The sequence below is a fragment of the Columba livia genome, chromosome 5 (genome assembly GCF_036013475.1).
Source record: "Columba livia isolate bColLiv1 breed racing homer chromosome 5, bColLiv1.pat.W.v2, whole genome shotgun sequence".
NCBI lineage: Eukaryota > Metazoa > Chordata > Aves > Columbiformes > Columbidae > Columba > Columba livia.
This window is the reverse complement of record NC_088606.1, coordinates 53216028-53230888: the sequence shown is the minus strand read 5'-3', so window position 1 is coordinate 53230888 and position 14861 is coordinate 53216028. Positions and strand designations below refer to the sequence as shown.

At 35.3% G+C, this 14861-nt stretch overlaps 1 protein-coding gene across 4 annotated transcripts in view; it reads left to right on the top strand.

Annotated features, from left to right (window-relative positions):
• CARS1 (cysteinyl-tRNA synthetase 1) overlaps positions 1-14861 on the top strand; it is a 34388-nt gene that overhangs the window by 5100 nt on the left and 14427 nt on the right. For 3 of the 4 annotated variants that reach the window (XR_010473063.1, XM_065065204.1, XM_021299136.2), the window contains exons 2-14: positions 831-1076; positions 3945-4036; positions 4879-4967; positions 5278-5374; positions 5832-5930; positions 6915-7064; positions 8297-8437; positions 9137-9225; positions 10321-10442; positions 12349-12461; positions 12989-13117; positions 13324-13453; positions 13772-13875. Coding sequence is in view for 3 of the 4 variants with exons in the window: in XM_065065204.1 (XP_064921276.1) it covers positions 831-1076; positions 3945-4036; positions 4879-4967; positions 5278-5374; positions 5832-5930; positions 6915-7064; positions 8297-8437; positions 9137-9225; positions 10321-10442; positions 12349-12461; positions 12989-13117; positions 13324-13453; positions 13772-13875 (1601 nt within the window). In the remaining variant the exon portion in view is untranslated. The remainder of the gene's footprint in view (positions 1-830; positions 1077-3944; positions 4037-4878; positions 4968-5277; positions 5375-5831; positions 5931-6914; positions 7065-8296; positions 8438-9136; positions 9226-10320; positions 10443-12348; positions 12462-12988; positions 13118-13323; positions 13454-13771; positions 13876-14861) is intronic. The other variant, XM_065065205.1, reaches the window with a different exon arrangement.

Sequence of the window (14861 nt, the reverse complement as noted above, 5' to 3'; positions counted from 1 at the left end):
AGCGCTAGCCCAAATGCCTTATCCTCCGCAGTGCTCCGTACCCACTGGCTGGCACAGGCCTTTCTGTCACTGTGAGCATCCTCACTGAGTGCCAGAACACTTCCACTGCTTCCTCCCTGTGTTTGCAAAGATGAGACATAATTGAACTTGGTTTGCCTCTATACCAAATAAATAGTGGAATAAAAAAAATAGTGAGGGAGGAGCAAAGCCTAATATACTTTCTGTTCATTTGAGTAGGTCTTAGTCATGCTAAATAGTATTCGTATGCGTGAGGAGAGGAAGTGGCATAGAAGTTTGGGAATATGCAGCAACAGCTTAAGTTTTGAGTTGTTCGAGCAAGTTGGAGTAACTGAGCGTCATGCTGGGAATTTGTGTGTGGGCACCAGCCCTGCAAAGATTTAAAGATACGCTAAACTTCAGTAGATGTATTCACAGCACATCCACAGTGTATAAAATGAACCATATTTAAATATTTGCAGGATGAGTGTTTTAGCAGCGTGGAAAAGAGTGACTGATTATGTTTGCTGTGTGTGAAGAATTTTCTCCAATTTCAAGTAGATAACATTTCTTCATGAAAAGGACTTATGCTTTTGTCCTTATTGCTCTTTGTAAAGATGTCTCCAAAAAACTTATCACAGCGTGAGAATAATCCTATTAAGAGGAAATACATAGTTTTTCAGTAGCTTGTATTAAATATGTTTTTCTCAAATTTCTTGTCAGTTGCCAGAGCTTATTTAGAGGGGAAGATGTATAGTATAAGGATATATTTTGGTCCTGGGATCTCCTTCTTCTTTTGATGCTGACCAAATGTCCTGTACCTCTCTTTACAGCTTCCAGCTACAGTTTTATTCTGAGCATTAGTGAAGAGGAAGCCAGGGTGAAGGCTTTGAACGAGTACCTGAGCACTCGTAGTTATATCCAGGGGTTCACATTTTCACATGCAGATGTGGAGGTATTCAGAAAGTTTTCGAGGCCACCTGTGGACCAGTATATCCATGTTGTCCGGTGGTACAGACACATAGAAGCAATCTATGATGGCAGCAATGAAAAAAATGAGCCCTGTAAACTTCAAACAAGTGAGTAATATGAAACTGGTGGGCAGGTTATAGACTAGCTGACATTGTATTGGTTTTTATTGCCGAGAATTCCTAGAATTTCCCTTCCATAAACTCTTGCACACTTTTAAATTTACTGTATGAACTTGTGTTCAAGGTCATTAAATTCTATTGGCATACAGTTACTGCGTGATTCATAGATACTGACCTATTTGAATGTTAAAGCTCTGTTTCCACATTTCTTTAATTTTAGAATTCCTCAGTGTACAGAATTTGATTATGTGTATTTTATTTAAAAAGCTAGCCACTGATTGTAAAAGAATATGTGGGGTTTGGCTTACTTCCTAAAATATCAGGATTTGCTCAGTCCACTTTTTTTTTTTTTCCATTGCAAGGGTAACTAAATAGTTGTTGTACATTATACAAATTCAAAATAAACTGAATACTGCCTCTTATGATTGTGATTAACACTGAATGTCAAAAAGAATGTTTGGGGTTCTTTTTTTAACCCTGGTAATTTAGGCATTGCTGATGATTTGAAGAAATAGTAACCAGTTAATCTAGGTCATTATGTAAGCATGGGTGCTGGCATTTTTGGGAGATGCATCACTCTCTTGAGTTGTTTTCCAATGAGCTACTCTAATTTAATTGCTTTATAGTGAGATCCTTGCTCAGGGAGTCATGAAATAATTAATAACACTGAGCTGTTGTATAGTGCTTGCAATACCTACAAATGAATGCATGATGTCTGTCATTTTTGCTGATGGTTGTTGACTAATATTACTCCAATGCCATCTTCTCACAACCTCTCATCAGATGTGTTTTCAATTCCTAGCAGACCAGCAGTTAAAATCAGACTGCTGCAAGTAGATGCTGCGTATGTGTGTGTGCCTGCATGCGTTTAGGCTGGTTATTGATTTCCTTTCAGCAGTAAAGAGATCTCAGCTGTATCACTGATTCTAATGGCAGATTTAATGCTACTAACTACAGTTTGTCTGCATACTTCTGTGGGTCAGGGCGGAGCAATAAGAAAAAAGGTTTCTGTTTTCCTGTCCATGAAATCTTTAATGTTAAGTCTCTCTTTCTAAAGGGTTATGTCTTGTTATCTTCATAATCAGTGCATATGTATCAGAAGTCCTGAAATGGTATTCTGCAGTGTTCACTGTGGAAATTACACATGAATCTGCCACATTTCTTAGGCCTTGGATATTTTATCAGTGTTTTTTTTGGGTGTATCAGAGAGCTCCAGGGGTGGATTAGAGCAAATGAACTTTAGTTCAACCAGGGGGAAGACTGTATTTGAACAGACTAAACAGTATGCCTTTTACTTTGCCCTTGGTGTCCATGTAGTGGATATAACGTGACACCTCACTCATAAGCTGAGTACAGTATCTGGGTTTTTTCTTGTGTTTAGTGTGGTTGTAAGTAAAGAAAGCTTTACAGATTTATCTTTTATTAGACTAACCCACACAGGCTTCTTTCCCCGAGGGAAACGTTAGCCACAATTAAGCATGCCGGCATAATCTTTGTAAATCAAAGAGTAAACACATCTATACCTGTGTGTATGGTCTGGTTTATGGATATACTGCTCTTGAACTTGAGGTAATCTGTTCAGGGAATCTCATACACCAAAATGTTTAGAATAAACACATATTTCTGTGGATCCATAACATGGAGATTAAATTGATCCCATTTTTGAGACAGAGTACTACGGTTAATGTATTTTTTTCTTATTTAGGCAGTTATTCAAAAAAGGAAGATGAGGAATATATTAAATTTTTTATACCATGAATGTTTGCATTACTTGAAGTTTTTCAGCCAAAATATTCATACAAAGATATCGGGGGAAGCAGAGTTAATGAAGAGCAGCACCATGAGACACAGGATCAGAAAGCAATTTTGTTGTCAAACCAAATAGTTTGTGTAACATTTTAATTGCAGTTAAAATGCATACCATGAGAATTCCTAAAGACAGTGCTGTGTGTATTAAGCTGGAAACCTTGCTGTGTTTTTGAATTTCCTGGTTTGCTTGAATTCCTAGTTAATGTGATAATTAGTTTAACATCATTATGGCTGTAAGCAGCCCTGTGCATAGCAAACTGCAACTCTTCAACAGATCACATACTCATGCTTTTGTTTGAAAAAAAACCCCCGTTAATTTAACAACTATTTTGCTTCTTAAAAATTTAAAAGAAAACAAATGCAAGAGTAGTGTCACTAATATTACACTGGGTTTTGTCTGCTCTCTTTAATGGTAAAATGTATCCTTTTGCTGAATGGAGCATATTTGTGGTAAATGAATGTGCTCAAAAATGCCCTGTGTACGTAGCAACAATGTATGATTAAAAGCTGAGGTTCTCTCTAAACCTTTCTGTCTCCCCTCCCTCTCACCTTGAATACACATACTCTGTCAATATTGGCTCTAGAGACTAACTCTGGTCTCGGGAGATTTTTTGCAAATTCTGTATGAGATCTTGTGTTATGCTGGGACAGTAAAATCAGTGGTGTTGCAGAAAGGCCAGAGCTGCTATAACACTTTATTAATAATTCATTAAATTTCAAACCTCTTGTTAATGCTTTAACTGAACTACATGCTCTCACTTATATACCCTCTTCCTTCCTGTTACTTGGATCAAAAATTAATAGGAATAGGGCATCAGAGAGTAGAAAATAAACCATATTGGAATAATTTACTTTGTTTTTAGTGGCTTTGTAGGAAGCTCTAACAGAAGTAGTTGGATTAGTAGGGTTGGAGCTGCTTTCCCTAATTATATGTATTGGTTTTTCTTTTGAAATAAGTTAATGATGTGATAAGAAGAAAATGTTATATTGCAAATCTGTTTGTGAAAAGTGTCTTTTCAGTTCCCTTCAAACTACTTTTTCCCCTAGGTAAAGGCAAGCGTGTGCAGCCTCCCTGGTCTCCCCCTGAAGGGACAAAGCATTCTAGGCTCTGCCTCTACAACAGCCTGACTCGCAATAAGGTGACTCAATGAAAGAGAAGTGGAAATTTCCATAGAAACACAAATAGACAAGTCATCAAATGTTTGTTTCTTAAGTGTTTACCCTATTGGTAGACACATTGCTGGGTAATTTTGTGGAATGTTAATAAGCACGTGCCAGAGATGCTGTGTCAGTGAAGCGTGTTTGCTGCACAAGTGTTATCATATACACAATAAATATACATCTACTACAAGTGTGTGTATGTATATGTATATCGCATAATAGATGGTTCCCCATTGCTAGTTATCATCATGTAAAACAGCTAGGGGCTCAACTGTAATACACATAAGTTAAGGCAATGTGAACAGAACAAAATCAGAGTTTCTTTCTGTAGATTTTGTCTGTGGTGAAAAAAGAAGTCTTGCCAATTGTATTATTGTCATATAAACTGGTAAAACTTGTTGTGGTCTTGTTTAAAGATCCTTGGTGAAAGAGAGGAAATATTAAGAATAATAATGTCATATGGGATGTAGTATCCAAGTGTATGTGAAATTATTATACTCTGTAGCCTTTTTCAATGCAAAAGAAAGACTGATCTTCCCTTTTATAAATACACCTTCAATGCCCTGCCTAGTCCAGGTCTTTGTAATCTGATATCTTGATTGGTAAAGAGTACAAATAACATAAGCAGCCACACCCTGTTATCTCTCTTACATGAAAGAGCTAGTGGTGATCTTTTCTTATGGTAAACCTGGGAGTGACTATTATTTTTTGTAATCATAAGACATATTGTCATGTTCTAATCCCCAAATGTAGTATTACTGGCCTGAGATCTCATTCAATTCAATTTCATCTGATCACTGTACTTTCCTTTTCAATTAAGGAAATATTTCAGCCTCAGAATGGAAAAAAGGTCTTGTGGTATTGCTGTGGTCCAACAGTTTATGATGCTTCTCACATGGGACATGCCAGGTACTGCAGTTCCTTATTTTGATATAGGTAATAACAGTGCCTATTGGAAGCAAAAGGTTAATAGAAAAAGATACTTCATTTAGATGAGTGTGTTACTTGAAAATAGTCTTGTTACACTCAACACTTTAGATTTAAGATTAAAAGAATGTTATACTATGTCATTGTGTGATTTAAAACTTACTAGTGGATGAGGGAAGATTAAAACTGCTGTAAAATTATTGACTTTCTGAGATTAAAGTTGTTTTTGCATAGAGTAGAAATAGACTTGAGCTGTTCGCTAAAAACACCCCTTTATCTTTTATGTTTTTAGGTCATACATCTCATTTGATATCCTGAGAAGAATATTGAGGGATTATTTTAAATATGAAATTTTATATTGTATGAATATTACAGATATTGATGATAAGGTAAGGTATTTTTAAATTGCAATCTAAAATACTGTACTTTGAGTATGGAAGTCAGAGCCATATGTAATTGCCATTTGATAAGACAAGATAAATCTTGCACTTATTAACTCAGACATACATTTTGTACACAATCATTGAGTTTTCTCAGTTTTGTAGCATTCTTATGATAGCAAAACCTGTATTCTTGTATATAAATGAGTGTTGTCATAAATAATGAAGACTAAGCATTTTACAAATATAACGTGTTTTATTTGCATGTTGTTGAGATACCTAATTAACTCTGAGGTGGCTGATTAACTGTGTATGGTATGTTTAATTGGTATTACTGAGTGTAATTCTTGTTGCTTGTCAAATTTATAGGGATTCTGAAATACCTTTGGTATGTAGTAGATTTTATTTGCACTTTGCTTAACTTTCTGTTGCTTCACAAAAATATTTTTGTGTTTCTGCTTTGTAGATCATCAAGCGAGCAAGACAAAATTACCTTTTTGAACGGTATAGAGAGAACAAATCAGCACCAGATCAGCTACTTGAAGACGTTAAAACTGCCTCAGAGGTAGGTGTGGTATTTAATACCCTCTAGTGTCTTAGGTTCTTACTCAATAATGTAACAAAGCATCTAGTAAATGCCTCTGACTTTGCTACCTCCTTAAACTTTCTGCTTGTTTCAGTTATTCTGTTGAACTTGTAATACACAAATTAGAAATGTTATTGGAACTGCACATCACTTTGATTTTCCATTGGTTTAAAATTGACAAGATCTATTTGTGTAAAGCCACACCTGATTTTATGTCCATAAACTGTGAGTGCATGTATGTTGCTGTTGGGGTACTGGGGAAGAAACTCAAAATGCATTTGGTTGTTTGTGTGTTAGAATTCAAACTTTAAAAATAACCCTTTAAAATAATTTAAAATGGTGCTATGTCCATAATCTTTTAAAGCTTCCGAGAGTTCTCTTTTTTACCATTGATGGCCTTGGAAAGAGCAAAAAGGCTCCAAAGCTTTAGTGATTTACTAAATTGTGTATGCTGGACGGAAGGTGGGGGAAGGTGATTATTTGATCACTTTTTAGAACTGCATATTACAAAGAGATTATTAGTCTAATGAATTTAATACAGGCCTGGGAATAGGAGGCCTGGAAATTTTGCCCAAGTATCATTGCCTGACATACTCTCTAAGCATAGCATTTAATCTCTCTCTCTTTCACATTAAAGCTTCTCCTTTTCAGATTTGTGATAATCAGCTGTGTAATTAAGATGATAACTGCATAGAAAATAAAAATTACTAAACAACAGTAATGATCATGTAGTAATTTACAGTATTTCTGAAAAACTGAATTTGGATGTGAACTAAATTCTTTTGACTTCACCTTTATTTCTGATGCGGAGTGTATTTCAGTAGTTTACTATCAAAGCTTTTTATGTGGCATAATGTATTATTCATCACTAGCAAGGTACTATGTGGCTAAGATAATATATTGTTTATGGAAAATAGCACTACTGTACTGCAAGTTACTTTCTAATTTTTTTTTTAATTGTAGCTCTTTTCAGTTAAATTAAATGAGACAACTGACCCAGATAAAAAGCAAATGTTGGAAAGAATTCAGAATGCAGTGAAGTCTGCTTTTGACCCTCTACAAGAAGCTGTGCAAGCAAAACTCCCTGCAGAAGAGGTCAACAGATGTCATGAGGTCAGTTTGAGTTATTAGGATTAGTATTACTACTTTTAAAGTTATATTTGGCTTATAGTTGTTAGGGGTTTTAAAAATGATATTTAGCTTATGGTAATTGCTTGCGACATTATGGGAAATTTTATTCTTAAAAAGACGGATGGTGGGCTTGAGGACTTTTTAGTACTTTGTATTCAATACAGAAAATTTGATCCTTAAATTCAACTGTGTATTTTTTGGATGCTCTTTTTATCAATGACTTTTTTTTTCCCCTTTCACTGTGATAATTACTCAGTTATTTTTATCTTTCCAATGGGAATTTTTCTCTTGCATATATTTAGACTTTCTCTTTGACTTTTTTGTCTTGATGAATTAATTTCAGTATAAATTACTGACATTCTAATATCAGTGACAGTTTTCTACACAAGTGTTTCCATCTCCTATCAGAGAAGAAAATACATCCCAAAAATTATACTCGGGATAATTTTTATCCAAAGGCCCATTACATTTAGCGATAGTAATCTTGTTGACATTATTGGGCTTTGGTACTGTCCCAGTAACCAAGTCAGTCAGTATAACTACAGTCTTTTAGCAATTGGTTTCCACTTTCATCTTTTCTTGCTTTCAGAGTATTTGTGGTAATTACTATGGGAAGCATAGGGTGTGTAGTCCCTTCTTGAGAAAACTCTCAATTATCTTTTGAAAAAAAAAAAGTGCACCTATTCTAATATCAAGTGCCTTTATAAAAGTGTATACTGACCTACAATTTTAAAAACAATTAAAATCTAAGCAATCACACCTTCTGGGCTATAATGTAGTGCAAAAAAATGCCATCTTTTAATATAAGACTGAAATGTATCCTTGCCAGTGTTCAAATTAGTCTTTCAAATGCTTCTTAGCAATGTGCACAGTAAGGCTTCTGTTAGTATTATCCAGTAGTAATGGGGGGAAACAGATGACATGATATAATTGCAGGTCCCATATGGTGTTCCCAGTGTAAATTCCACATGCCTATTTAAGTAATTGATATCAAAACAGATACCACTTATCAGTTTATCTTCTTTCCTCTGTTTGTTTAATCCATATTTATGAAGAGCAATATGATAGTAATCTGGTAGAATCACAGATTACTCTGTATTCATATCTGAGTGTCTTTTCCTTAAGCAAATCCCTCTGTTCAGAATAGGATCTTTCTGCAGAGTTTAAACAGGGCAAGTCTTCAATCAGTTGCATTTACAATTATTGTTTTATAGGTACTGTTGGAAGAAGCCAGAGATTTGCTGTCTGACTGGCTGGATATGAAATTTGGCAGTCAGGTGACTGACAATTCCATATTTTCAAAGCTCCCCAAATTCTGGGAAGCAGAATTTCATAAAGATATGGAAGCGCTCAATGTAAGTAAACAAACTGTTTTCTGTTCTAAAAGTGTATGTGCCATGCCTTGTAATATCCAGAATACAATGTATCTCCGTAATAACTTTCAAAAACCTGGTATTTTAACCTTAATGATAAAGTATTTCCTTTAACATGAATAGGTACCTTTTGTGTTTCAGTGCCAACAGTGTGCCCTCCATCCCTTCCCCTTGGTGTAACATGGGCTTGTAATCATAAACTGATCCAGAAGTTTGAGGTAGAGTCTGTTAGCTGCACAAGAGCGCCCTGCCAACCTCAGCATTGAGACTGACTACTTATCAGTCTTCAGCCACTAATAAATTATGTGATAATAACAACCAAGGACAGATTTGTGTGTTACCGATGAAATGCTGTGTCATATGCAATGGTTCAGATCACTGAAGGTTTATTTGTTTACCTGCAAATCAGAGGGACTTATTGCCTGTTCTGTCGGAAGTGCAATAAGTGGAAGAGCTGACATCTCCTACAGGAGTCTGTTATTAACATTGCCTTAAAGGCTGAGGAAAAAGTGGCCACAGCACGTTGTTTCTGAGCACAAAGCTTGAAATGAGAGTCTTAGATTCTACTGACACTTGCTTTTGAGCCAGTTTTTAACCAATGTAAATATATATCTAGTGCATATTTGCATATGTGTGAACATTTATATATAAAAAATATAAAATTCTACTTTTTATCCATAGGTTTTACCTCCAGATGCTTTAACACGGGTTAGTGAATATGTGCCAGAAATTGTGGATTTTGTGAAAAGGATTGTGGATAATGGTTATGGGTAGGTTTGCTTTTGTTTACTGCTTATACTGTATCAGAGCTAGAATAATTGCTTTCAACATAAAACAGTGAACTGTTTTCTTGGTTTCCATATGCAATAGTAGTCTTCTCCAGAAGTAGTGTTTCATCAAATAAAGAAACTTTAGGTTCTTTTGCAAAAGACCTGTTATTTCTCTCCTGATGAAAATGTGCTATTCTATGCTTATTATGATGTCTTACAAAGAGAAAAGATAGATTATTTAACCTATCGTGTGAAATTCTCGTTCATTAAAATAAATAGTCCAAGTCCCATTCACTTGAATTGTGTTTGACTCCTGGACTTCAGCAAGGAGTTTCAAAAATGGATGCCTGAGTAGATGGCTAGAAATCACTTGTAAATAAGTAAGTTTAAAAAAAAGTAATTGTGAACTGGTTTTCTGCCATTGTCTAATATTTGTGAAAATCATGCTAATACTCTAGAAGTTCCTAGGTATCATGATAGATTCCTGTCTGAAATTTTTGGGTTATCTTTCTGATAATAGTCTTAATTTTTCGGCATGGATGTATTTTTATTGTGAAGAAAACAAATCCGTTATTCAGTCTGTCATAATTTCTCTTGCATGTTCTTCCTTTAAATCTACATTTTAGAATTTTCTTGAGAAAAAAAAGGGGGAACAGTTCAAAATCGTTTGCTCTGGATTATCAGCATTCTTGGTGATCCTGAAACTTACTTTTGTGTCAGAGTTTTTATTGTGGCTGTAGTTCGAAAAAATTGGCAAAGTGAAGGTGGACAACGTGGACTGTGAGACAAACATGATTCTTAGAAGATATTCTCTTGGACAGTTATCTAACATCTCACCTCTTAAGAGTTTAACAAAAGATGTTAGTTGTTTTCCCTTTGATCAATTTTATTATGAATTTCAATGATTTGTTTGAATTCTTTATGGTAAGGCCTTCAAGCTTATGCTCACCTAAGTCATCTTTACAATACTGAGCAGTACCATACTGTATATGGTTTCACTAGAGAACTTAAGTTTAAGACAGTGATTTTTTGGGGAATAGAATTCAGTTAATTCTTTGTAGAAAGTTAGCTAAATAATGATCTTTACATTTTCAGGTATGTGTCCAATGGATCTGTATACTTTGATACTGTGAAGTTTGATTCCAGTGAAAAACACTCCTATGCTAAGTTGGTTCCTGAAGCTGTAGGTGACCAAAAAGCTCTTCAAGAGGGTGAAGGTAAGTAGGGGAAATAAAATTTGATTAAGTTGCTGAAGAAACTGATGATGTGTTGATATTTTCAATTGATTTCACTGATACTTGGATCAAAGTCACTGTCAGAGTTGAATGGTTTACCTGCTGCACTTGCTTTACCAATAGATTTCTTTTCTAAGATTTTGTAGCTTGAACCAGCACTTTTAGGAAAGTTTTAAATTGAAAAATACCAAGAAACATTAATTTTGGGTTGATTTTGTTTGATGGGTTTTTTCGGTCAGAATTGTGAATAGCTCAGTCATTTGACTATAGACCTGTTATATGGCTGTTCATCTGGTTCAAAGGAGGATGAGCAAAGACTTGAAGTTGGGTCTTCCACATACCAGGTGAAAGCTCTCCACACCAGGCTGTGGTTATTTCATTACAAATATTTGAGTACCTCTTTTGTATTGAGGACACTTTTTACTTTGTAAACCTTATTGTGTTAAAGAAAAAAAAAACCCTACATTTGGATTTAGTTTTGTTGTTGTTGTTTTGTGGTTTTTTTTTTTTTTTTTTTGTTTTTTTTTTTTTGAGTCGAGCCACAGCAGAGAAGTAGCTTAAAATGCTCAGTAAACCAGACTCATTAGTTATCTCCTCCTAATGTGGTACAGTTTTAGTAGCAAATCATCCACAAAGTCTATAAGAAGAATATTTAAAGGTTTTTGTATAACAGTCATGTTAGGTGAAATTAAGGTACTCATAGCAGGTGAAACTAGCAGTAGCTGAGAGATGCAACTTAAAATGGATATAATTATTTATTCCTTCTTTAATGCAAACCCTTATAGCTGAAACCTTCTATATGAAATAAGAGGTGCCAGCCTAAACCACGGTCTTTGTGGTAACATGAAAGTATCATTTCCACCACAGAACTAGTCAATTTTGTTGAACTGTTGTGTCCTTTTGGAAATAGGAACTGATGCTGAGTGATTAATGTAACTAACCAAGAGTGCACATACCTCAAGTTATTGCTTGTCAGCTTAGCTGCTTTGGCTCATTTGTGATGATTGTCCTTAACCTGACAGATAATGCCATTCTGACTGTTAAAGGCAGCAGAAATGCTAAGCTTTGAATATGGCAACTAATGTAAATAAAAACATAATACTTTTATATTTAAAGTGCATAATGTTAGATATTCTAAACAATTGAGACTGCAGGTATCTCAGCCTGTACATCAAAATTAAATGACAAGTTTAACCGTGACAATTTTGTCTTTAATCTGTCTTGGATTCTTTTGTGGTAGGTGGTATTGTTAATCACTTTTAGTCTTTGACAGTACTGCAGAAGTGGTAAATTCCTTGTGTTTTAAAGATGTTGTAATGACAGTAACACCTAAATGATCCTAAGGAGCTAACAGCATATCCTGCATAACATATTTGTGATGGTATCAGAACAGTAAACATAGCTATTGAGCAAATACCAGCCATTCTGTGCAGCAACTGAGATTAGAGGTGGAAGAAATATCCTATGATCACGTTGTGCATGCAAAAAAGACAATCTTAGTCTTAATTTGGATCCTTCTAACTTTAGAGTGAATTTATTCTGCAGACATATTTGTCTATGGGTATAGGAGTTTTTGTTTCTATATTTCTTTTTCTGTAACTGAAATATTGTAATTGTGCCTACAGAGAGATTGTAGATAAATCCCATGTTAAAACTTAGAAGGCAGTGCAAGTGATACTTGTCACATTTTCTGCAAACCAAACATTAATCAAAACCCTAAAGGATTATCAAGGTTAATTATGAGGGATTTTGAGGACTGTTTTAATTTTTTTTATTTAAATTTCTTATTTTTTTTTAAATTAACTTGATGTGCGGTACAGTGAGGCAAAAAATTAATACTGCTGGTGTTTAAATAAGATTTATATGTTTACATTTTCTCTTTTGAAAGGTGACCTGAGCATCTCAGCTGATCGCTTAAGTGAGAAGCATTCTCCAAATGATTTTGCTTTGTGGAAATCCTCCAAGCCAGGAGAGCCCTCATGGGACTCTCCGTGGGGAAGGGTAAGGACATTATAAGCAGGATTCTACACCTTATTAGATAGCATGCTACACAAATACTTTGCCTCTTCTCATATTAATAATGCATAGATTATGGGGATCTTGTATTCCATCATAGGTTCTGTTGTTATGTCAGTTTAATAATTTAGAATATGTATCCATCTATCTGTTTGATACTTTTTAAACAGAAATCACCATGTATGCTCATGATGGCTGTTACTGGTCATTTGTCCTCTATTTATCTACAGGCTTTATCTGCAGTAATTTCTATATCCTTTTTTTACCTTGTGATCAAAAATATTAATGTAATTTTTAAAAGAATAATAAACAGATAGAGCATCACAGATAGATATGCCATGTTTGATCTTTAAATTCAACACTATATTTTTATGAAGCTAAGACTGAGAATCTTTTTATCTTGGTAACAGTATCATTTTTTCTGCTTAGGGGCAGAGCAATGAGGGAATGATACACAGGCAGGAGAGGGAGACAATTAACTAAGTAGCCAAGTCATGTCTTTTGCTTAACAGGGTCGTCCAGGTTGGCACATTGAATGTTCCGCCATGGCTGGATGCATTCTAGGAGAGTCGATGGATATTCATGGAGGAGGGTTTGACCTCCGATTTCCCCACCATGACAACGAACTGGCACAGTCTGAGGTGAATGAACTGGCCTTCAGTTTCTGCAGTGAAAAAGCAACATGCTTTGCTTTGATTGCATAAATCCATCAACTAATTTTTAAAACTTTATGTGTGTTTTATATAAGCATAACTTCAGTTCTCCGGTTCTTATTCTTAAATTATTCTACTTCATGGTATGTATATAAACAGTGTTGTGTCTTTGGGGTTTTTTGTTTTTGCTGCAGGCATACTTTGAAAACAATCACTGGGTTCGGTATTTTCTGCATACTGGCCACTTAACAATTGCTGGCTGTAAAATGTCCAAATCTTTGAAGAATTTCATTACCATAAAAGATGCACTGAAGAAACATACAGGTAAAAATTACTCTGGATGCTTTTAATGTACTTTGAGTGATGACTCTGGTAATTTTATTATTCAGACATATAATGGAGTTTCCAAAAATGACTAACTTCAGGTGTCGTTCTTCTTCACTAACTTTAGAATGGCTTCCTTGTTCTTCTGTTCCTTGTTGGTATTATCTGTATGGAGGATAGTGTTCTTGCTTTTTTGGTAGATGTGTTGATAGTAAGAATATTAAAAAATATGTTCTTAGCCACTGCAGTGTTGAAGGCCATAAAAATACTTTAGATTATTATTATTATTTTCCTTTTTTATTTTGAAACTCCAAATAGCGCGACAGTTGCGGTTGGCTTTCCTCATGCACTCTTGGAAGGATACACTGGATTATTCAAATAATACCATGGAGTCAGCTATTCAGTATGAGAAGTTTATGAATGTAAGTAAGCTTTCTGTTCCTCCTCCAGCTTTCTAGGCTTTGTGTTGTCCTATGTGGTTCAAGGAATAGAACCCAAGGATATATAGGCCATATCCACAGACTGAGTTTGCCTTCTGAGTTCATCAGGTGGGATGTCACAGTATTTGTTTAGCTACCATTGAACGTTCAGTTCCTGTAAATTCCACAGACAGCTACATTTCTCTGCAGCTGGGTGCTCTCTCCAAGTTCCAACATCTCTGAGCAGCTTGGCACTTACATGCCAGATTAGTTTCTCAGTTCAGCTTGCTTATAGGACTCAGTCCAACAGACACTTTTGTAACATGTCTGCCAGATCAGACTTACACAAATATAGCTAAAGGGGAAGGAGGAGTGTCCTTCCTACCTTGTCTCCTCACCACATATATCAAGCATTTGCCTCTATGCTTTGCGGGCCTACGTGAGGGGTCAGGCACAGTTCCTTTCCCTGTTTAGATTGGACCTGTGATTTAAACCCACATTTCCTATGAGGAGGCTGTACAGCGTTTTGAGGTCGTTGCTGTTGGTCTCTCCAGCTGAAGCTATTCTGCTTTTTATATAAAATGTTTGGTTTGTGCCACAGAATAAGTGAAAAATGACTTTTCACCAAGCTGTATGCCCACATAAAATAGGCCCTTACTGTAAAGCCATTTTTATTTTTCAGCTTCCATTGCTAGCCACACATTAACAATCTGCGATAAGAACTCTTGCCTAAACTTTTAAAAAATGGTATTGTATTTGAGCAGTTTCAGTTTCATAGTACATTGTACAGTGGCAGAGCCAAGAGATAGAACTGAATTACAGTCCAACTGTAATTTACAGAGTTATGGAAAATGTGTGGGTTTCCTTGTTTTGACAGATATCAAGTAGATCCTGGCTGAAACTGTTGAAACCATAAAATTTAGGAGGCTAAATAAGAAATAATTTATTTTTGTAGTAAATATTGGTTCTGTCTAATTTAAATTTATTTT